Raw genomic sequence first — 24,991 nt, 5'->3', positions numbered from 1 at the left:
ACTGGCTGGCAGAGAGGAAGCAAAGAGTAGGAGTAAATGGGTCCTTTTCACAATGGCAGGCAGTGACTGGTGGGGTACCGCAAGGCTTAGTGCTGGGACCCCAGCTATTTACAATATATATTAATGATCTGGACGAGGGAATTGAATGCAACATCTCCAAGTTTGCGGATGACACAAAGCTGGGGGGCAGTGTTAGCTGTGAGGAGGATGCTAGGAGGCTGCAAGATGACTTGGATAGGTTGGGTGAGTGGGCAAATGCATGGCAGATGCAGTAGAATGTGGATAAATGTGAGGTTATCCACTTTGGTGGCAAGAACAGGAAAGTAGACTATTATCTGAATGGTGGCCGATTAAGAAAAGGGGAGATGCAACGAGACCTGGGTGTCATGGTACACCAGTCATTGAAAGTAGGCATGCAGGTGCAGCAGGCAGTGAAGAAGGCGAGTGGTATGTTAGCAATCATAGCAAAAGGATTTGAATATAGGAGCAGGGAGGTTCTACTGCAGTTGTACATGGTCTTGGTGAGACCACACCTGGAGTATTGCGTACAGTTTTGGTCTCCTAATCTGAGGAAAGACATTCTTGCCATAGAGGGAGTACAGAGAAAGTTCACCAGACTGATTCCTGGGATGTCAGGACTTTCATATGAAAAAAGACTGGATAGACTCGGCTTGTACTCGCTAGAATTTAGAAGATTGAGGGGGGATCTTATAGAAACTTACAAAATTCTTAAGGGGTTGGACAGGCTAGATGCAGGAAGATTGTTCCCGATGTTGTGGAAGTCCAGAACAAGGGGTCACGGTTTAAGGATAAGGGGGAAGTCTTTTAGGTCCGAGATGAGAAAAACATATTTCTGGAATCTCTGGAATTCTCTGCCACAGAAGGTAGTTGAGGCCAGTTCATTTGGCTATATTTAAGAGGGAGTTAGATGTGGCCCTTGTGGCTAAAGGGATCAGGGGGTATGGAGAGAAGGCATGAACAGGATACTGAGTTGGATGATCAGCCATGATCATATTGAATGGCGGTGCAGGCTCGAAGGGCTGAATGGACCACTCCTGCATCTATTTTCTATGTTTCTATAACTGAGCTACTCTTCAGACTGGTCCCATAGGATCTCTTGCTGAAGCTGCTTCATTTAACCTTGCTGAGTTTCTTCCTCAGTACCCCCCATCCGAGATTTCTGCACTTAGAGTCGAAGAGCCTTACATTGTGGAAACAGGCCCTTCAGTCCAACTTGCCCACACCGACCAACATGCCCCATCTACACTAGTCCCACCTGCTGTATTTGGCCCATATCCCTCTAAACCTATCCTATCCATGTACCTGTCCAAATGTCTTTTAAATGTTGTTATTGTACTTGCCTCAACTACCTCCTCTGGCAGCTCGTTCCATGCGCCCAGCGCCCTCTGAGTGGAAAAGTTGCCCCTCAGGTTCATATTAAATCTTTCCCCTCACCTTAAACTTATATTCTCTAGTTCCTGATTCCCCACCTCTGGGTAAAAGATTCTGAAGACTGGTCTCGACCCGAAACGTCACCCATTCCTTCTCTCCAGAGATGCTGCCTGTCCCGCTGAGTTACTCCAGCTTTTTGTGTCTGTCTTCTGGGTAAAAGACTCTGGATTCACCTTATCTATTCCCCTCGTGATTTAACACACCTCTATACCACCCCTCGGCCTCCTGCACTCTAAGGAATAAAGTCCTTGCCTGCCCAAACTCAAGACCTCGTCCTGGCAACATGCTCATGAATCTTCTCTGCTCTCTTTCCAGCTTGACATCATCCTTCCAGTGACAGGGTGAACAAAACCGAACACAATACTTCAAATACGGCCCGCGGTAGAGTTGCTGCCTAGCAGCGCCAGAGACTCAGGGTCGATCCTGACTACGGGCGCTGTCTGTATGGAGTTTGTACGTTCTCCCCGCGACCTGCGTGGGTTTTCTCCGGGATCTCCAGTTTCCTTCCACACACGCGATGTATATGTGTGTGTGTGTATGTGTGTGTTCCACTGACAGTTGCCGTTCCAGTTGCCGGTTTACAGGCGACTTCCGGCAACTTGGCAGTCGCCTGAAAAATCGCCTAACTGGCCAATTACAGTGCGCTCTGTTGTGCGACCCAGGTTCTATCCCGACTACGGCCACTGTCTGTACGGAGTTTTGTATGTTCTCCCCGTGACCTGTGTGGGTTTTCCTCAAGATCTTCGGTCTCCTCCCACGCTCCAAAGACCTGCAGGTATGCAGGTAAATTGGTTTGGTGAAAATGTAAAAATTATCCCTCGTGTGTGCAGAATAGTATTAATGGAAAAGTGGGCTGAAGGGCCTGTTAACGCGCTGTATCTCTGAGCTAAACTACACTAAACTAAACTGTAAACTCTTCCAAAGATAGACACAAAATGCTGGAGTAACTCAGCGGGTCAGGCAGCATCTCTGGAGAAAAGGAGTAGGTGACGTTTCAGGTCAAGACCATTTTGTGTCACCTATTCCTTTTTCTCCAGTGATGCTGCCTTACCCGCTGAGTTAAACCAGCATCTGCAATTCCTTCCTACACATATAATCTCTTCCATTCGGACTGAACCAATTGTCCCGCAAGGTGCCGTGGAAACTTTAACCGGGTTTCGGCGAAAAAAAATTTAAACTAGGAACTACTCGGAAATCAGGCAAGGTGCAGGCTCTTGAGTAAGTCACTTGCTGCCCATCCACAGATGCTGACTAACCTGTCAGGTGTTTCCAGCGCAGCCCAGACCATCGCACAAACCAATCTCTCTTCTCCATCTGCACCTCACATTGCCTCGGCAAGGCCAGCAGCATAATCAAGGACCAGTCTCACCCCGGACACTCCCCTCTCCCATCGGGCAAGAGGTACAGAAGTGTGAAAACGCACACCTCCAGACAGACGGAGGGGCAGTTTCTTCCCAGCTGATATCAGGCAACTGAAACTTCCTATCAAGAACTGGAGAGCAGTCCTGAGATACTGTGGACCACATTGGAGAACCTGGGATCAACTTGAATCAGACTTTACTGGGCTTTATCTTGCTGTAAACATCATTCCCTTTACCTGGTATTTGTACACTGTAATGTAATGGCTCAGTTGTAATCACGTGTTAGTCTTTCTGCTGACTGGTTAGCACGCAACAAACAACAGCGTTTCACTGTACCTCATTACGCGATGGCAATATACTAAACTAAACTAAATACCACTTGGGCAGTTTGCACCCCAGCGGTATGAACATTGACTTCTCTAATTTCAGGTAGTCCTTACTTTCTCCTTGTTTAAGAAGGAACTGCAGATGCTGGAAAATCGAAGGTGCACAAAAATGCTGGAGAAACTGAGCGGGTGCAGCAGCATCTATGGAGCGAAGAAAATAGGCAACGTTTCGTCCCGAAACGTTGCCTATTTCCTTCGCTCCATAGATGCTGCTGCACCCGCTCAGTTTCTCCAGCATTTTTGTGTACCTTACTTTCTCCTTCCCTTCTCACCCCTCCCTCAGCCCAGTGGCTCCACGTCATCCTTTCTTCTTCCTGCCCCCCTTCCCCCACCCTCACTCCCCCCCCCCCCCCCAAACCCTCACATCAGTTTGAAGAAGGGTTTCAGCCCGAAACGTTGCCTATTTCCTTCGCTCCATAGATGCTGCTGCACCCGCTGAGTTTCTCCAGCACTTTTGTCTACCTTCGATTTTCCAGCATCTGCAGTTCCTTCTTAAATAACTAAACTACACTAACATCTACTGGTCTTGTTCCACACACCCTTCGCCTGTTCTTCCTCCTTGAGCTTGGACATGGTCCGTGTAAGTTGAGTCCAAGCCTGGAATTGTAGCAGTTCCGATTGTTGATCTTCCAACCCTGTTGGCAGGATTCAAGTGGCAAGGAGACACTAACGAGGATGTTGCCAGGACTCGAGGCCCCGAGCTACAGGGAGAGGTTAGGCAGGCTAGGGCGTTATTCCGTGGGGCGCAGGAGTATGAGGGGCGATCCTATAGAGCTGTGTAAGATCAATGAGGGGAGTAGATGGGGTGGTCTGATGGATGGTCCCAACCCAAAACGTCACTTATCCATGTTCTCCAGAGATGGTGCCTGACCGGCTGAGTTACTCCAGCACTTTGTGACTCTAAGTGATGTTGAGTTTAATGTCATATGCACAAGTGTGTGGAGGCACAGGTATAATGACAATCTTGTTTCCACCCACATCACGGGAGGCACGGCCCGAATGCAGCGCCCGAAACCCGGGTTCGATCCCGACCACGCGTCTGTACAGAGTTTGTACGTTCTCTCTGTGACCTGCATGGGTTTTCTCCGAGATCTTCAGTTTCCTCCCACACTCCAACGATGTACAGGTTTGTAGGTTAGTTGGCTTGGTAAATGTAAAAAATGTCCCTGGTGGGTGTAGGATAGTGTTAATGTGCGGGGATCGCTGGTCGGCACGGACCCGGTGGGCCGAAGGGCCTGTTTCCACGCCGTATCTCTAAACTAAACGATTACAGGCATGTAAACCCAAGCAACACAACAAAATTATATTCAAAGGTTACACAAAAAAGCTGGAGAAACTCAGCAGGTGCAGCAGCATCTATGGAGCGAAGGAAATAGGCAACGTTTCGGGCCGAACCCCGAAGGGTTTCGGCCCGAAACGTTGCCTATTTCCTTCGCTCCATAGATGCTGCTGCACCCGCTGAGTTTCTCCAGCTTTTTTGTGTAACCTTCGATTCTCCAGCATCTGCAGTTCCCTCTTAAACAAAATTATATTCAACTTGCACAAATTCTACAAGATAGTGAAAAGTAAAAGACTGCAAAAAAAACCCGAGAGACACAGCGTGGAAACGGGCCCTTCAGCTCAACGCACCCACGCCGACCAGCGATCACCCGTACACTAGTTCAATCCTACAGATTAGGGACAATTTACCGAACCTGTACGTCTTTGGAGTGTGGGAGGAAAACAGAGCACCCCAGGAAAACGTACGCAGGTCACGGGGAGAACGTGCATACTCTGTACAGACAGCACCCATAGTCAGGATTAAACCTGGGTCCCTGGCGCTGTGAGGCAGTAGCTCTACCGCTGCGTCACTGTGGTGCCCTAAGTGCAAAACACAATTGGAAAACAAGTCTATTGTGGTACAAGAGGTGGATTGTATGGTCCCCTGCTATGGTACGATTCAGGTTGGGCAGGTTAGTTCATGAAGCTGGTGGTTGTAGCTGTTCCTGAAGCTGGTAGTGTGGGACTTCAGGCTTCTGTACCCCAATGGTAGTAGCGGGAAGAGGAATGGCCTGGATGCTGCCGATCCTTGATGATGGATGCCGCCCTCTTGAGGTAACGCCTCAATCTTTGCTCTGGATACCAGTGAGTGGTGCAACCTGTCTACAACACAAGTTTTTTAAACACAAGTTCAGTTTAGTTTAGTTTAGTTTCGAGATACAGCGCGGAAACAGGCCTGTCTGCCACTGAGTCCGTGCCAACCAGCGATCCCCGCACACCAACACTATCCTACACACACTAAGGACAATTTACAATTTTACCAAACCAATTAACCTACAAACCTTCACGCCTTTGGAATGTGGGAGGAAACTGGGGCACGCGGTCACGGGGAGAACGTGCAAACTCCGTACAGACAGCACATGTAGTCAGGATCGAACCCGGGTCCCTGGCGCTGCAGGGCAGCAACTCTACCACTACGCCACCGTGCAGCCTCTGTAAGGCAAACTTCTGTACATTTGTCCCTATTGTGTCGGATACAACTAGTGTACGGGTGATGACTGGCCGGCACGGCCTCAGTGGGCCGAAGGGCCTGTTTCCACATTGTATGTTAAACTATGTTTCTCTGAACTGAACTAAACCTGCGCACGTTGGGCCAGTAGGAGCCACGGCCAAAGATTCCCACCACAAGACCACAATCTTTGAACAAATTTCAACATTTCTCTCATCGGATCTAGAAACCACAAGTTACCTGGTCAGTGGGGGGCCTCGAGAGAAGTCCCCACTCAGTTCTGTGTGTAATATGCCTTGTTTTATCATCAGACCACAACATAAGAAAACGGCGATGCAGACTCACTCAGTCCACAATTAGTTATATGTGATCAATGAAATCAGGCAAATTGTCTCAGTCTTTGAAGTGAAGACAGCTAATCCTCTGATCCACGCCCGTGAATAAAACCTAGTATAGACCTTATTAGCGAGGTATGAACAGCAGTGTTTTAGCATAAATGAATCTCCTTAAACTTATAAAGTTCCAAACTGGAAAATTGTTCCCACAAGTTTTAGTTCATGTGTGTTAATGCATGTTTGAAATAAGACAGGTTTTCTTTATTAAAGTTAATAGGTAATGATCTCATCTGCTTCTAATATTTATAAGGGTATGGAAGGCCATTAATTCTGATAGTTTTGAGCAGAACCATCTGTTGTGTGTCTTTAGTTGATGTGCTTTGCTTTAAAGGTAGCTTTTTTTTCCCAGTGAACACAAGACTTATTAATAATAAAAAAAAATCACTTGCTAAGAGACGCTCATTCATTCACATTTCCGCGCAGAGTTCCATTTGAGATTTTCCAAATACTTGATAGAAATGTTCGGCAAGGAAGGCATTTATTTTACCCTGAGCCAGACTCAGTGATGAGTAAAACATGTTTTAGTCCGAGTTAAGTAGGAGGCATATTTATTGAATAAGAAAGTGGAGCGGGATTTTGAAACACTGCCTGGCTTATTTTTTAGTTTATTTTAAATGTCCAGTCGCAACTATTTTAGATTTAATGTCCCCACATGTTCAGGGCACTCAGCAGACCACATGAAACTGCAGATGCTGGAATGTGGAACGGAGCAATGGCGCGCTGGAAACACACGGCAGGGCAGGCAGCATCTGCGGAAGCAACATTTTAAGGCGACTTTTTGAATTGAAACCCTGCATCAGCATTGAGAGGGGAGGGGGAAGAATGGCGGGAGGGAGGGAGGGAGGGGTGACAGCTGATTCCATTGAGGAGTGGTGAAGTGCAGTAGCAACAGTTCTGGAGAGGCTAGAGTGGAGATTACAGCAGGGAATACAAGGCTAGGTACGTTTTTAGTTTAGTTTAGTTTAGAGATACAGCACGGAAACAGACCCTTCCGCCCACAGAGTCCATGTCGACCAGCGATCGCCCCGTACACTAACACTATCCTACACACTAGCTTAGTTTAGTTTGGAGATACAGCGTGGAAACAGGCCCTTCGGCCCACCTTGTCCATGCTGACCAGCGATCCCCATACATTATCCCACACACACTGGGGCAATTTACAATTTTTACCGAGGCCGATTAACCTACAAACCTATATGTCTTTGTAGTGTGGGAGGAAACCGGAGCACCCGGAGAAAACCCACGCAGGTCACGGGGAGAACGTGCAAACTCCGGATAGACAGCACCCGTAGTCAGGATCGAACCCGGGTCTCTGGAGCTGTAAGGCAGCAACTCTACCGCTGCACCACCGTGCCGCACACGTCTTTCTTGGAGCAGAGGAGACTGACGGGGTAAAGAATAGAAGTGCACACATTCACAAGGAGAATTGATCGGGTGGTTCGTAGGGACATTTTTCTCCATAGAAGAGGTGTCCGTAGCTAGAGGGCTTAGAGGGTTAGGATAAGAGAGAGTCTGTGCAAGAAAATGCTGGAGTAACTCAGCGGGTCAGGTAGCAGCATCTCTGAGGAACATGGATGGGCGATATTTTGGGTCGGGAATCTTCTTCAGAAAGTTCCTTGTGTTTACACCAAGAGGTGTTTGGGAACCCCGACACACTGTAAGAGAAGGCGGTGGATGCAAATATTCTCACTGTGTTGCTGCTGCAAGCAAGGTTTTCATCATGTCTGTCCCTCATCACTTGTGCATCTAAGTAAGTAAGTAGGTTTATAGGCCAAGTATTCACATACAAGGAATTTGCCTTGGTGCTCCGCCCACAAGTATCAACATGACATACAGTGACAGTTACGAATTACTCAGAAAACACTAAACATTAATAATAATAAAACATTAATGATAAAACACCATTGATCAAGCATGTGAACCAACAAAATACCAGATCAAAGGGAGGCCACAGATTTTTGGCTGTTGAGGAGAGCAATTACTCGTGGATAAAAACTGTTTTTATGTCCGGCTGTGGCAGCTTTGACAGTCCGGAGTCGCCTTCCAGAGGGAAGTGATTCAAAGAGTTTGTGGCCAGGGTGAGAGGGGTCAGAGATGATCTTGCCCGCTCGCTTCCTGGCCCTTGCAGTGTACAGTTCATCAATGGAGGGAAGGTTGCAGCCAACAACCTTCTCAGCTGATCGGACAATTCGCTGCAGCCTGTCAATAATTTATATGTCAATAAACTTGACTTGACTTGAAGAATCGGGCCAAATATGGAGGCACATAGTGGGTAAATGGGATCGGTATGGACGGGTACTTGGATGGTTAGCATGGACTTGATGGGCCGAAGGGCCTGTTTGCGTGCTGCACGATTCTGAGCTCTTGAAATGAGTAAAACGATTCGAATGACCAGCAAGTGAACCATGCAAGTATGTGTATCCAGATTTACATTAACCTTTTTTTGGTAACTTTATTTTTTCGACATGAGTTCAAAAATATTAATATGTGCCTCTTTCTAATGCCCGCATTTTAATTGAGAAATTTTAATTTTATTGTATGTTTATCGGTCTTGAATGAAGAGGGATTCAAGTATTTCATAAAAGCAAGAAGTCCGTGAATGCCGGATGTCAGAAATGGGAATAAACAACAAAAGGTACAGTTAGCGGCAGCACGGTGGCGCAGCGGTAGAGTTGCTGCCTTACAGCGCCAGACACACCGGTTCCATCCTGACTACAGGTGCTGTCTGTGCGGAGTTTGCACGTTCCCCCTCGGTCTGCGCGGGTTTTCTCCGGGTTCACCGGTTTCCTCCCGCACTCCAAAGACGTGCAGATTGTGGGTTGATCAGCTTTTGTAAAATTGTAAATTGTCCCTAGTGTGTAGAGGATAGTGCTAGTGTACAGGGTAATCGCTGGGCGGTGTGGACTCAGTGCGCTGAAGAGCCAGTTTCCACGCTGTTTCTCCAAAATCTAAAGTCTAAAGTAAATGTTATTGTCCATTTACTGGTCATGAATTAAGAGGAATTCAGTTCTTTCACAAAAGTCAGAAACTGTGAGTGCTGTATATCGGAAATATGAAAGCACAGCTGAGAGTACCTAGCTGGTCAGGCACCGTCTGAGAAAAAACATCTTCGACGTTTAGTTTAGAGATACAGTGTGGAAACAGACCCACCGAGCCCACACCAACCAGCGCTACCCTACACACGAGAGACAATTTCCAATCTTTACCGCTACGCCACCATGCCTTCACCAGAATGAACCAGAGATTTCATGGTTTGGATGTTAAAGGGACACTTGTTAGGTACAGAGTTATTGCTGGAATGATTAGGCTTATGCTTTGCTGTGTGCTTCTGGCAGTGACGTTAGGGCTGGAGTTAGATCAGCTGAAACAGTGTTGCTGGGATTCATAATGAAAGACTAGTTTTCCAACTGCCCCTCTAATCAGCGAGATGAAGCCAAGCTATTTCACCCTAGCCAGTAGTTAAGATCTGCCTGGAAGGATGGAGTTGTAGAACATAGATGAGTACAGCACCGGAACAGGCCCTTCGGCCCACAATGTCCATGTGGAACATGTTGCCAAGATCTGCCCTGCCTGCACATGATCCGTATCCCTCCATTCCCTCCACACCCATGTGCCAATGTTAAAGCCTCTTAAACACCACCATCATATCTGCCCCCTGGCAGTGCTTTCCAGGCACCCACCACTCTCTAGGTAAAAAAAAACTTGCCTTGCATATCTCCTTTAAACGTTGCCTGCCTATGCCCTCTACTCTTTGATGTTTCCGCCCTGGGGAAAAGGCTCTGATTGTTTACCCTCTCTGTGCCTCCCACCATTTTACAAACTACCGCCAGGTCTCCCCTCAGCTCAGATTTACTGCTGACCCGATTCGGGTTCAGTTGGTAGAATGGTCTTTTATTTCGTTTTTTTTAGAGATACAGCATGGAAACCGGCCCTTCGGCCCACCGAGTCCATGCTGACCATCGATCACCCACTCACGGTGGTTCTATGCTATCGCACGTTCTCATCCACTCCCTGCACACGAGGGGCGATTTACGGAGGACGATTAACCTACAAAGCCACACGTGGCCATTGAGACAGGCTGCACGGGAATGGCCCTTTGGCCCAAGTTGCCCAAGATGCCCCATCCGCGCAAGACTCAGTTGCCTGCATTTGGCCTATGTCCCTCCAAACTTTTCCTATCCATGTACCTCTCCAATTGGGATGCCTTTGGGAAGTGGGAGGAAACCTGCGCACCAAGAGGAAATCCCACGTGGTCACAGGGAGATCGTACAAACTCCGCAGAGACAGCACCCGGGGTCGGAATCAAGCCAGGGTTTCTGGAGACGCGAGGCAGCAGCTCCACCTGCTGCGCCACTGTGCCGGCCCTCCAGTGCTGCAACCACTCTATACTGCCATAACAATGCATATTGGCACATGATGCATCTACACTGGCACGGGTCCAATCTATTCCAACTGGTAACTCTAATAGTCAACGATGTCACAAAGTTCGGCACCTTAATACAAATGTGTATCAAAGGATTCCTTTTTAATGCCTTGTGCCAACATGGGTTTAAAACCAAACATATTCATGAGCAAATGTGTAGGGAGGAACGGCAGATGCTGCTTTAAACCGAAGATAGACACAAAATGCCGGAGTAACTCAGCGGGACAGGCAGCATCTCTGGAGAGCAGGAACAGGTGACGTTACGGGTCGAGACCCTTCTTCAGACTGAAAGTCAGGGGAAAAGGAAACGAGAATTATAGACGTGATTTTAGTTTAGTTTAGAGATTCAGTGTGGAAACAGGCCCTTCGGCCCACCGAGTCCGCACCACCCAGCGATCCTAACACATTAACACTTTTCTACACATACCAGGGACAATTTACACGTATTCCAAGCCAATTAACCTACAACACTGTACATCTTTGGAATGTGGGAGGAAACCGAAGATCTCAGAGAAAAACATTGCAGTCACGGGGAGAACGTGCAAACTCCAAACGGACAGCACCCGTAGTTGGGATCGAACCCGGGTCTCTGGCGCTGCAAGCGCTGTAGGGCAGCAACTCTACCGTTGCACCACCTGGTGATTATAGAGAGATCAAAAACAAATGAATGAAAGATATGCAAAAACTAATGAGCAAAGCTGTTTCTAAGAATGCCTTAATGCATGGCACCTAACTAATCCTGCCCATAAGTACTCACAAGAGTTGATCCAGCTGAGCAAATGGAAAAGATTAAACAAGTGAAACTTTTTTGAATTTCCAATAACTTCTGTCAACTATTTTCGATAAAAGTTTAATGGAGGGATTTCAGCCGCCCTGTGAAACTTCATCGTCCAAGCACTATCTGTTCCACGCAGCCACATGTTAAAGCTGTTCCGAGCAGTTAGGGAACTGGATGTCCTTTGTAGCTTGTGAAAGCCAGGCATGTTTTCTTGCATGTAACATGTGTGAGGAGAATATATATCAGATATCTGGTAAATATTTATTGAAGGTTGAATTGTGAGCTGCACAAATGGTCCCAGTAATTCCTGGCCAGTATGGGAAGGAACTGCATGCAGATGCCGGTTTAAGCTGAAGATAGACACAAAAAGCTGGGGTAAGCCAGTGGGACAGACAGCATCTCTGGAGAAAAGGAATAGGTGAGGTTTTGGGTCGAGACCTGTTTTAAGACTCACAGATAATCTATCTCTGCCTGTTAACCACATTGCATTGTGCATCGCTCAGGAGACGAGTTGCACATTTTGTAGATTGAAATTAACTTACAAACAAAGGAAATACATCACGAAACTGTTTTAATAGCTATTTTGTGAACGATTGGAAAATTGAGATGCAGTTGTGGTAGTATTTAGGGCATCACAGTGGCGCAGCGGTAGAGTTGCTGCCTTACAGCTCCAGAGACCCAGGTTCGATCCCGACTACGGGTGCTGTCTGTACAGAGTTTGTGCGTTCTTCCCTGACCTGCGTGGGTTTTCACCGGGATCTCCGGTTTCCTCCCATACTCCAAAGACAAACAGGCTTGTAAGTTAATTGGCTTTGGTAAATTGTAAATAGTGGTAGTGTGCGGGGATCGCTGGTCGGCACGGACTCGGTGGGCCGAAGGGCCTGTTTCCGTGCTATCTCACGAAACTAAAACTGTGCCTCAGCTCTAGTCTTTTGTCTAGTTTGCTCTCATTTTGAACTCTAAAAAGGAATGTACCCATGGCTGGATAAGAATGTGAGGTTGTGAACTCCAGCTATTATTTGTTGGCCGTGCAGTGTGAGACCAGACAAATGTGTTAACTTATCCTTCTCTTGTCTGTGACATTTGACTGCAAACCACAGACTGCTGGAGGAGCTCAGCGGGCCAGGCGGCATCTGTGGACGGAATGGACAGGCGATGTTTCGGGTCAGGACCCTTCTTCAGTCCCCGTCTCAAAACATCGCCCGTCCAGTCCCACCAAAGATGCTTCCTGACCCCCTTGAGTTCCTCCAGCACTTTGTGCTTTGCTCGAGACTCCTACATCTGCAGTTCCTTGTGTCTCATCTGTGAGGTTTACGAGAATGATCCCAGGAATGAGTGGGTTAACATATGATGAGTATTTCGCAGCACTGGGCCTGTACTCGCTGGAGTTTAGAAGGATGAGGGGTCACCTCATTGAAACTTACCGAATAGTGAAAGGCCTGGATAGAGTGGATGTGGAGAGAATGTTTCCACTAGTGGGAGAGTCTAGGACCAGAGGCCTTTGACTGAGAATAAAATAAAGTACCTTTAGAAAGGAGAAGAGGAGGAATTCCTTTAGTCAGAGGGTGGTGAATCTATGGGATTAATTGCCACAGATGACTGTGGAGGTTGACAGGTTCTTGATTAGGGGTTTGGGGAGAAGGCAGGAGAATGGGGTTAGGAGGGAAAGATAGATCAGCCATGATTGAATGGCAGAAGAGACTTGATGGGCCGAATGGCCTCATTCTGCTCTTACATCTGAAGAGCTTATGAACATCTGATTGTGTGTGAGTCTATCTGTCCAAAGGTTAATGTTCACAGTTCTCTGCTGGATTTTACAAATAAATGCTTAATAAAATCTTATAAAAGTTCACTGTTCGGTGAACTGTTGGATCTTTGTCAGCGCCAGAAACGTGGCAACTATTTGTGTACTGGGATGTTTTTACTGGGTTGTATGCAAAAAGAAAGCACTTCACTGTATCTAGGTACTTGAGGCAATAAAGCATCATTGAATTATTGAATTGAATTAAATTAAATTAAATACTCCGAGTTGCACCCCTCTTTACAAGATAGGAGTTTAATTTAGTTTGGTTCATAAGTTCATAAGTGATAGGAGCAGAATTAAGGGGCTGTCCCACTTGGGTGACCTAATTGGCGAGTTTAGAAGAGTTTAGAAGAGTTCGAAATGTCATGTTGAAGACCTCCTTCGACTATGTTGAAGACCAGCTACAACTAACTTTGGGAAAATTGGACACCGAATAGCGGAGAGTGAAGATGACCTCCTTCAATCTCCTTCGACCTCCCTTCGACTATGATGAAGACTATCTACGACTACCTTCGACTACCCTTGATTACCTACGAATAACATGGTAACCTACTACGACTAAACCTACGAGTAAAAAAAGTATCGATTTTTTCCATGGCGACCTTTTTTTACTCGCGGGCATTTTTCAACATGTTGAAAAATACGCCACGACCTAGCTGAGGGCAAGAGGAGATCAGATTAACTTGTCATCATGTCATCAAACACCGAACGTGTTTCTAGCTTCAGGTTCCTGGGAGTCAACATCTCCGATCACCACTCTTGGACCCACAATACCTCTACTCTTCAAGCTCATGGTCTCTTCTTCCTGAGGAGACGAAGAAGGTCCTCTGTCTCCTGATCCTGGTGAACTTCTACCTGGCACCATGTTACCAACTGTCACAGTCTGGTATGGCAACTGTTACCGGAAGGCATTGCAGAGGGTGGTGATAATTGCCCAACGCATCACCGGTTCCTCGCTCCCCTCCATTGAGTCTGTCCAAAGCAAGCGCTGTCTGCGGAGGGCGCTCAGCATCGCCAAGGACTGCTCTCACCCCAACCATGGACTGTTTACCCTCCTACCATCCGGGAGGTGCTACAGGTCTCTCCGTTGCCGAACCAGCAGGTCGAGGAACAGCTTCTTTCCGGCGGCTATCACTCTACTCAACAACGTACCTCGGTGACTGCCAATCACCACCCCCCCCCCCCCCCCCCCGGACACTTATTATTATTTATCAAATCGTTTGCTATGTCGCTCTTCCAGGGAGATGCCATTTAGTTGTCTCTGTACTGTACACTGACAATGACAATTAAAATTGAATCTGAATCTGAATCTGATGTTCAGCATGGACATTGTGGGCCGAATGGCCTGTTCCTGTGCTGCACTGTTCTACGTTCTATGCAGTTATAAAGTAAAGCATGTTGGTAATCTCAAAGACGGAAAGTTCTAGAAAGTTCTAGAAGGGGGCATCTTCTTCCCAACATCGGGACCTGTCAGGCACTGGTCAGGCATTGGTCGAGGATCATTGCGTTGTCATCGCTGGCTCGGAAACCAATCACGTTGAAGACATCGTCATGGTCAACAAGCCACGTTGTAAGAACCGGACATATTTTAAACACTATGGGGAGTGTGAAATAAAGAATGCAACACATGCAGGAGACAGGAATATCCTTCCTAAAAATAATAAAATAAAATTACTAATTTTGAAGGCCATCAGATTTTGAAGTGTTTATCTAAGTGGCTACAAACCACAAGGTTAGATTACACCACTCCTGTAGTACTTATGCGTGGCTTAATTGATCTCTTGTATGTTATGATCTAGCAGGCACGTTTGGCGCAGCAGTAGAGTTGCTGCCTCACAGCGCCAAAGACCCGGGTTCGATCCTGACTGCGGGCGCTGTCTGTACGGAGTTTGCACGTTCTCCCTGATCTCCGGTTTCCTCCCACACTCCAAGGACGTCCAGGTTTGTAGGTTAATTGGCTTGGTGTAAATGTAAATTGTCCCCAGCAGAGGCGGACTGGCCAGGGTGTCAGCTTGCCCGATGGCAAGTGGGCCCCTGATGAAGTGATAGCAAGCGATGTCAAGTGGGCCCCTGTTAAATGATAGCATTATAGTTGTGGTTGGGCCCCCTTTGTCTCCTGGCAACCAATATTTTTAGACCCAGTCCGCCACTGGTCCCCAGTGTGTATAAGGTAGCGTTAGTGTGCGGGAATCACTGGTCAGCGTGGACTCGGTGGGCCGAAGAACCTATTTACGCATTGTACTGTTTCTCTAAATTAAACCAATCTAAAAAACTGGAAAGCATTATACTATCCAGCCGATGCTGAAGAATGTTTTTCGCTGTATCTAGCTACATATGACAATAATGAACCAAGGCCAAATCGAATAAAACCTGTTGCATAGGGAGAGAGAGAGTTTTCTAATTAATAATAATTGTTCAATCCCCCATTAAAAACTCACGGAGACCTTGTACAAACAAAATCTAGCAGAACTGAGAGTTTATTTCAGACGTTTACTTTAGTGATACAGCGCGGAAACAGGCTCGTTGGCCAACAAGTCCAAGCCAAACAGCGATCGCCCAGCGCACTAACACTATCCTGCACACCAGGGAGAATTTACAGCCTTTACCAAAGCCAATGAACCTACAAACTTGTACGTCGTGGGAATGTGGGAGGAAACCGGAGAAAACCCCGTGTGGCCACAGGGAGGGAACGTGCAAACGCAACGATATTGTCACGTGTAGCTGGGTACAGTGACATGCGTGGTTTTGTATACAAGGTGGAGAAATTATCCAGCAGACCCCACCTAGGCAGTCCACAAGGAGTCGTCACGTTTCTGCTGCTGAAAAAGTGACACCGACCGTCCTACCTACTGCCTGTTGCTGCACGATGGTCCCAACTGCCAGGTCCCCTCTTCATTCTCGCTGGGTAACTGTAGTCAGGATAGAACGCCGATCTCTATAAGGCAGCAACTCCACCAGTGTGCCACTGTGCCGCCCCTAAAGGATCACAGTAGCCATCGATACCTGCTGATCTCCGCCGATCCCCCTGTCCTCCTCATTAAATTTTATCTCTGTTTGCTTCATTGTCAACTTCTCCTAGCCAACAAGGATCTATTCTACTTGTTCCATGAGCCTCATCCCCTTTGATGTCTCATTTTCACACCTTACACTTCCTCATTTCCGTGCCTCCATCTCCCCTGACTCTCAGTCTGAAGGAAGGTCCCAACCCGCAACGTCACCCATTCCTTCTCTCCAGAGACGCTGAGTTACTCTGGCATTTTTGTGTCTATCTTACAGTGTAAAGCGGCATCTGCAGTTCCTTCCCACCCAGATCATCATCATCCCCTGGTATTTCTGTCGGTGCCACTGTTGCCACTAATACCACCATTGGCACTGCAAACCCTAGGCCAGTTGATAGAGTGGGTTAGACTGTGCAGAGTTGAATTGAGTCCACAGGCCTTCTCGTCCGTGCTTGCAGATGTGTGGCTGATGCTCTGTTGGATAGGTTCCCAGAAGAGGTTACTGTACGTCTTGCCGAGGAGGTTCGCTTTACGATCTAGCTTGTTGCTAACATGGACCAACGGTGCCAAGACAAACAACTCAGCTCGGCACTGAAGGCATTCTTAGCTGAATGCGCTGGCGCTGAAATGCAATAGCTCACTTCTCCAAGCGCTGCCACATATGCATAACAGAGTGAAACTGCAACCCATCAAAATTATACGGTAGGATTAGCAGGAAAAATCAACTCAAATAAAATAAAAATCAACTCAAATGCAGTCCCAAACTTAAAAGGGAGGACGCTAAAATAGCGTTGTCCCTCTTGACCCATGACGTGACCCGTTTCCAGGCCAGCCTCCCGATAGGTAATTATCATTCTTCTTTCCAATAATCACGAGAAGAGTCCTTGCCCACTCCTATCCCTGTACTATCCCAATCTCTTTCAACATTACAGCACTGGGCAGCATGGTGGCGCAGCGGCAGAGTTGCTGCCTCACGGCGCCAGAGACCCGGGTTCGATCCTGACTAGGGGTGCTGTCAGTACAGAGTTTGTACGTTCTCCCCGTGACCTGCGTGGATTTCTCCGGCTGCTCCGGTTTCCTCCCACACTCCAAAGTCACACAGATTTGGAGGCTAGCTGGCTTTGTTAAAGATTGGAAACTGTTCCTGGCATGTAGCACAGTGGACAATAGACAATAGACAATAGGTGCAGGAGTAGGCTATTCGGCCCTTCGAGCCAGCACCGCCATTCAATGTGATTATGGCTGATCATGCCCAATCAGTACCCCGTTCCTGCCTTCTCCCCATATCCCCTGACTCCGCTAATTTTAAGAGCCCTATCCAGCTCTCTCTTGAAAGCATCCAGGGAACCTGCCTCCACCGCCCTCTGAGGCAGAGAATTCCACACTCACCACTCTCTGTGAGAAAAAGTGTTTCCTTGTCTCCGTTCTAATACTGTTAACGTATGAGGTGATCAACCCCCCCCCCCCCCCCCCCCCCCCCCCCCCCACCTCCCCCACACTCCACACACCTCCAGATTCAGGGATCAGTTTCTTCCCAGCTGTTATCAGGCAACTGAACCATCCTGCCACAACCACAGAGCAGTGTTGAACTACTATCAATATAATTGGGGACCCTGGCACTATCTCCATAGTAATGCATGTTGTTTCAGCTCCTGCCAAGCTCGAAGCTACGTCAAGAGTCAAGAGTGTGTTAATGTCATATGTCCCAGATAGATCAATGAAATTCTTCCTAACAGCAACACAACAGGATATGTATACATGGTGAGGGTCATACAGTCATGTGATAGGAGCAGAATCAGGCCATTCAGCCCATCGAGTCTACTCTGCCATTCAATCTTGGTGATCTATCTCTCCCTCCTAACCCCATTCTCCTGCCTTCAGCCCATAACCTCTGACACCCGTACTAATCAAGAATCTGTCTATTTCTGCCTTCAAAATATCAACTGACTTTGGCCTCCACAGCCTTCAGTGGCAAAGAATTCCGTTCAGATTCACCACTCTCTGACTAAATAAATTCCTCCTCACCTCCTTCCTATAAAGAACGTCCTTTAATTCTGAGGCTGCGACCTCTATTCCTAGACTCTCCCACGAGTGGAAACTGTGGGAACCCTGGTCGGAGCCAAGTGTGGCAGGGCGATAGTATGCCCTCAGGGATGGGGGGGGGGGGGGGGTATAAGCATGGGGGTACATACCTGTACCCTCTGGCCCCTGGTGCCAGCATGCCAGTGTCAGGCATCCGTCCCCTCTCCCCCCTGCAGGAGATGGGGTGGGTAGGTTGCTCTGCACACCCTGTGACCCTGGTGTGCAGGGAGCAGTTTGAGAGCGTGTAGGCTGACTACAAGCAGCTCTGCCCCTTCACCACATTCCTCTGGACTCCACCGTCACCTCTCCGCTGCCAGATGTCTGATATTAATTTGTGGGAAAAAGCAGCCGTGGTTAGTGGCCCCCAACCATAAACCCTGTTCCCTTCCCACTGATCTCATCCGCCGCTCCAGCTTCTCCCTCTGACTCAATCCAGCTGTTTAAGCAGGGCTTTCCTGTCAGATCCAGAGGTCAGCTTCCAGCTCTGTGTTCAGCCTGTGGCCGCTGCTTCATTCTTCCCCCCCCCCCCCCTTCAACCTGCGCCCCACATGACTCACGCCCTTTCCCCAAGCCACCATCCCCAAGCCTCCTCCAGCGTCCCGCATCAGCGCCAAGGCACCGCACAACAGCGCAGCGCGTAGTGCCAACGCCTCATGGTGCTGGAGATCCCGCTTCCATCCTGACCTCGGGCGCTTTCTGTTGCGTGGAGTTTGCACATTCCTCCCCGTGACCGCGTGGGTTTCCTCCGGGTGTTCCGGTTTCCTCCCACGTCCCAAAGACACGTGGGTTTGTAGATTATGCCTCTCTGTAAACTGTCCCTCAGTGTGTAGGGAGCGGAAGAGAATGGGGGATAACTTAGAATTAGTATGAACGGGTGATCGATAGTCGGCGTGGACTCGGTGGGCCGAAGGGCCTGTTTCCACGTTGTATGTCCAAACTCTAAACTCTAATCCATCTCACATTAACTTATAATCGGACTACTAGAATCAACAAAAAAGACTAGGCTTGTATTCACTGGAGTTTAGAAGGATGAGGGGGATCTTATAGAAATATATAAAATTATAAAAGGACTGGACAATCTAGATGCAGGAAATTTTTTCCCAATGTTGGGTGAGTCCAGAACCAGGAGCCACCATCAGGAGTCTTAGAATAAAGGGGAGGTCATTTAAGACTGAGGTGAGAAAAAACATTTTCACCCAGAGAGTTGTGAATTTATGGAATTCCCTGCCACAGAGGGCAGTGGAGGCCAAATCACTGGATGGATTTAAGAGAGAGTCTAGGGGCTAGTGGAGTCAAGGGATATGGGGAAAAGGCAGGCACGGGTTATTGATAGGGGACGATCAGCCCATGATCACAATGAATGGCGATGCTGGCTCGAAGGGCCGAATGGCCTCCTCCTGCACCTATTTTCTATGTTTCTATGTTTCTATGTTACTCTTTGCTTATCTTCCCAGTACATTGACTACAAATTCTTCATCTTCAATGGTGATCCTACATCCCACCTCTCCACCTTCTAACGTGCTGCCCTGTGTTATCTAGAACCCTACACTCCACCATTGATAGATGGAGCCTTTAGCCACTCTGCCATCAACAACCTTAGTTAAGTTTAGGTTTGAGAAAATCACGAAACCAGGCCCCTCAGCCCACCGAGTCCGTGCCGACCAGCGATCACTCATACACTAGTTCTATCCTACACACTAGGGACAACTTACAAATTTACAGAAGACAACTAACCTGCAAACCTGCACAGCTTAGGAATGTGGGAGGAAACCGGAGCACCCGGAGAAAACCCACACAGTCACAGGGAGAACGTACAAACTCCGTACGGACAGCACAAGCCAACATTTTCATTGTACCTTAACCTCACTGTACTTGTTTGATGACAATACACTGGTCTTGATTTGAGATACGTGTGACGGAGAGGGTGCACTGACAGTCTGAAAGAGGAAAGTTAGAGAGTACAGCACCACTGAACAAAATTAGAGAACACAGTATTATTAAACAACATTATTGACCAATACTAGAGGGCACAGTTTTATGTAACAAAAATATTTAGGGGGAATATTCCAGCCTGGACTGAGATTTGACACTTACACAGAGAACAGGTAAAGGTCTGAAGTAGAGTCCTGACTCGAAAAACATCGCCTGTCCATGTCATCCATTGATGCTGCCTGACCCGCTGCGTTACTCCAGCACGTTGTGCTTTGCAGTCAAGGTTCATCATGCTGTTTCCTCGGGCGGTGTGTGAGGAGAGATTAAGCAAACTGAACCTGCACCCTGAAATTAAAATGGAATTGCTCGGCAGGCCAGGCAGCATCTGTGGAGAGAGAAATCATTATTCAGTCAGGTGACCTTTCATCAGAAATAGTCCCTCATATCTGCACTTCCTCAACCACTCAAAGCTCAGAGCAAGGGGTCGATCATGGCTGGTTTGGGGAGTTTGAGGACAGTAGGGCATTAATCACTAACCCTATTCTCTTATTTTATTCTCTGCATTCCCACCAACCTTCCCCAGATTCTATCGCTCACCACCTACCCATTCGGGGTAATTTACAGCAACCAATTGACCTAGCAATCAACATGTCTTTGGGATGAGGGACCAAGCCGTATATGGGAACAAACTCCACACGGACAGCGGTGCAGGCCGGCCGTGAACCCAGGTCTCGGGCACTGTGAGGTGGAGGCTCTACCAGCTGCGCCACTGTGCCGCGAAAGTTGTGGGCGTGGTGGTGGTGGTGATTAAATAGTTAAACCCATCCACCAAACGTCGCCATCTGTGTTTCTATGCCAACGTGTTTATCAGGATACACAATTCGATTAGCTACATGGGTGGGAAAGGTTTCGAGGAATATGGGCCCTAACGTACGGCAGCAGCAAACTGCAGAGGGTTCAAAGGCCCCGACCACCACGGGTGAACAAAGGAGGGAAGATGACTGAACTTTATTGCCTTCCATCACAGTGAGGAATGTGGATTCCACTGTGGCGGATGTCTATGTTAAATTGTGTTAAATCGTTTTTTTTGCTTTTCACTTAGTGTGGCTGCATGGTAACTCAAATTCCACGGTACCTTAGTTGGTTAAGTGACAATAAACACAAACTTGAACTTGAAATGTAGGCAACTGGTTCAGTGTGGTCAAGTTGGGCCAAAGGGCCCGTTTCCGTTCTGTAAAACTTCATAATGCTATCACTCTTGACAAACAGACCATTGCCGGAGAAAGGGTTTAATTGGAGAGGTCAAATTTGTAGATTATCGTAACATATTGCCACTGATATTTTAAGTTGATCCTGTTTCATAGAACATAGAACAAAATGTTAGCGTTAAAATTATAGAGAAAAAGTGCAATGTCTCCAATGAGGTAGGTTGGAAGATCAGGAAGACAGCCCAGGGTTTCTGGGAGGAATGTTCAGTAGTCTGACAACAGTTGGGAGGAAGCTGTTCCTAAATCGAGCTTATGCTTTTATCTAATAAACTTAATATTGGTAAAAATTAATGTTGCTTCTACATTTTCATGCTTCATCTTACCTCTAATTGTTAAAATAGAAAAAGTAGAGGGACAGTTCATGGATAAAAATGGTTTCAATACCTCAATTGCTCTTTTCTTCCTTAACCTTATAACATGAAAATTAAATGTATATTAAACTAATATTTATAATTTGCCGAAAACTGAAATGCCCAATGCAGGGAGGATATGTTATGATTGTTTGACTTGTATGTTGGATTTGACAGTCTGTTGTATTTGTCCATCCTGGGGCCTTCAGCGGAGGTAAGTGTTTGTAAAGCCTGCAAATATTCTCATATTCTGCAGTGAAACACCTGGAATAGAACAGAAGAACATACAATGTAGAAAGGTACAGCACAGGAGCAGGGACTTTTGCCCACAATGTCTGTGTCAAACATGGTGCCAAGTTAAACTAATCCCTTATGCCTGCACATGAACCATATCCCTCCATTCCCTGCATAATCTAAGGGGAGGCACAGTGGTGCAGCAGTGGAGTCGCTGCTCACAGCGGCAGAGACCCGGGTCCGATCCTAACTACGAGTGCAGTCGGTGCGGAGTTTGGACGCTCTCCCTGTGACTGTGTGGGTTTTCTCCTGGTGCTCCGGTTTTCCTGGTCAGCGTGGACTCAGTGGGCAGAAGGGCCTGTTTCTGCTCTTTGTATCTCTGCGCTGTAAACTCTGAGATGCTAGAAATACCCAGCAGGTCAGTCGGCTCCCGTGGAGAAAGAAATGGTGCTAGCATATAAACATTTCATATCATCCCCATTTTCTGCCTGTCGATCTCAAAACACGTGGACTTATTTTGTGGTCCTGTCCAAAAACAATGAAGGCACCATGAATGTCCCTTTAGTTTAGTTACGTTTGGTTTAGAGACACAGCATTGGAAACAGGCCCTTCGGCCCACCGAATCCCTGCCGACCAGCGATCCCCGCACACTAGCACTACCCTGCACGCTAGGGGAAATGTACAAATTTACGGAAGCCATTTTGACCTATGAACCTACTCTACCGCTGTGCCACCTCCTGTCCCCAGTCTTGTCATTTTACTGAACTTACTTAAAATACACAATTTGATTCTGATTCCCATATTCCCATTCCCAGTTTTTCTGGTCCCACACATATCCGGCACCCGATTCAACACCTTCACCACCAACACACAGTGTGTGCCGTCCACAAAATGCATTGCCTTGACTCACCAAGGAAGTCAGATTACAGCTCTGTCGGACTTTGCAGCATTGCGAGCTGTTCTGGTCACCCCCTTTACAGGGAGAATGTGGAGATTTTGGAGAGGGTGCAGGGGATGTTTACCAGAATGATGCCTGGATTAGGGGGGGGTATTAGCTATAGGGAGAGGTCGGACAGACTTGAATCATTCCTCTCTGGAGCGCCGGAGGTTGCGGGGAGACCAGATAGATATATATGTAGCGGCATCTAGTGGTGGGATGGGGAAGTCAGAACCCTCGTCATTGGTCGGCGCGGTCACATGACCGCAGGGTTCGTTCACGGGCTTTTAGCCAGTTGTTCAGCGCTCCTTCCAGAACAGGAGCTGTGTTTTGTTAGCGAAGTCAGGCACGCGGTTTGCACGAGTTTGTGTGCTGTTTTTCTGTTAATAGAATGACTTTACTCAACCTGCTGGTCCCGCTTCATATCCATAATTACGAGAGGGCATATAGATAGGGTACCTACCACCCACTGTGCGAAAAAGCTGCCCCTATGTTCTCTTTAAATCATCAGGGCGGCACGGTGGCACAGCGGTAGAGTTGCTGCTTTACGCCACCAGTGACCCGGGTTCGATCCTGACTACGGGTGCTGTCTGTACGGAGTTTGTACGTTTTCCCCGTGACCACGTGGGTTCTCTCCGGGTGCTCTGGTTTCCTTCCACGCTCCAAAGACAACAAGCTTACAGGTGAATGGGCTTCGGTAAAATTTGTAAGTTGTCCCTCGTGTGTTTGTGTAGGATAGTGCTGGTGTACGAGGTGATCGCTGGTCGGCGTGGACCGGATGTGCCAACGGGTCTATTTCCGCGCTGTATCTCTAAACTAAACTAATTTGTGTTTTATTTAGTTTTATTTAGTTCAGTAGACTGTCTCCCCCCCCCCCCCCCCCCCCCCCCCCCCAATCTTTGCCCGGACTTTTTCACTCGATAACTTAAATGCATGTTTGTTACATATGTGCTGTGCAATAATTGGTCACTTAAATTTCATTATTACTATAATGCTCACAACACTTTCAATGCCTTGTAACTGTATCCTTTCAACGTTGGCAGATCAATTTCCCTCTGAGATAAATAAAGTTTTTCGTAACGTATGGTATCATAGAACGAACAGGGTGGTAGGTCCACTTTAAATCCTGTTTCCGAGACCTGTTAGAATAGAATAGAATAGCGTTTATTGTCATTTGAACCTAAGTTCAAATGAAATTACGTTTCTGCAGTCATACGAACAAGAACAAAAACCAAGACACACAATTAACACAATTTACATAAACATCCATCACAGTGAATCTCCAAACACCGTCACTGTGATGGCAGGCAAAGTCTTGTCTCTCCCCTGTTCTTTATTCTTCTCCCGATGTTAAAGCCCCCGGCGGGCGATGGTAAGTCCCGTGGCCTCTAACGCAGCGCCGGGCGATGTAAGGCCCTGCTCCGGGTTTTGAGTTTGGGTTGGGATTGGGGGTTGGTGTGAAGAGGTATATCACTTGGCTTGGTGCAACACTTTGTCCCTGGATCGAAGGTTAGTGGGTCCATAATCTAGATGGACACAAAAAGCCGGAGTAACAGTGGATCAGTCAGCATCTCTGGAGAAAAGGAACAGGTGATGTTTTGGGTTGAGAACCTTCCTCAGACTGAGAGTCAGGAGAAAGGGAAACAAGAGATATAGATGGTGATTTAGAGAGATTTAGTACAAATGAATGAAGGATATGCAAACAAGGAACGGGCCACGGTTAGTTGAGGGCTAGTTGAAAACGAGTTACAGACAATGAGACTCGACGAGACGACTTTGAAACTAATACAATGACTTGGGTGAGGGAGCGACGGACAGAGAGGGGATGCAAGGGTTACTTTAAGTTAAATAAATCAATATTCATACCGCTGGGTTGTAAGCTGGCCATGCACAAAATCTATACAGTCAAGGTTGGCACTTTCAGGAAATCAGAGTGTCACACAGCACAAAAACAGGCCCTTCAGCCCATCACATCCATGATGGCTATCAAGCATCCATCTTAGTTCAGTTCAGTTTAGTTCAGTTTAGAGATACAGTGTGGAAACAGGCCCTTCGGCCCATCGAGTCCACACCGACCAACAATCACCTGTTCACGCTATTTC

General features: G+C 47.4%; 1 protein-coding gene and 1 long non-coding RNA gene across 2 annotated transcripts in view; one reads left to right on the top strand and one right to left on the bottom strand.

The window, feature by feature from the left end:
• LOC129711847 (multivesicular body subunit 12B-like) overlaps window positions 1–20,755 on the top strand; it is a 224,990-nt gene extending 204,235 nt beyond the window's left edge. The window contains exon 10 of the mRNA XM_055659807.1: window positions 20,684–20,755. Coding sequence (XP_055515782.1) covers window positions 20,684–20,740 — 57 coding nt within the window. The 3' untranslated portion in view covers window positions 20,741–20,755. The remainder of the gene's footprint in view (window positions 1–20,683) is intronic.
• Window positions 20,756–20,896: 141 nt separating this feature from the next.
• LOC129711849 (uncharacterized) overlaps window positions 20,897–24,991 on the bottom strand; it is a 37,542-nt gene continuing 33,447 nt past the window's right edge. Inside the window, exons 2-3 of the long non-coding RNA XR_008725932.1 lie at window positions 23,889–24,028; window positions 20,897–21,982 (exon numbers count right to left, since the gene is read on the bottom strand). This is a non-coding gene — a long non-coding RNA (uncharacterized LOC129711849). The remainder of the gene's footprint in view (window positions 21,983–23,888; window positions 24,029–24,991) is intronic.

The sequence above is a fragment of the Leucoraja erinacea genome, chromosome 31 (genome assembly GCF_028641065.1).
Source record: "Leucoraja erinacea ecotype New England chromosome 31, Leri_hhj_1, whole genome shotgun sequence".
NCBI classification, from domain to species: domain Eukaryota; kingdom Metazoa; phylum Chordata; class Chondrichthyes; order Rajiformes; family Rajidae; genus Leucoraja; species Leucoraja erinaceus.
This window is presented reverse-complemented; position numbering and strand designations above follow the sequence as displayed.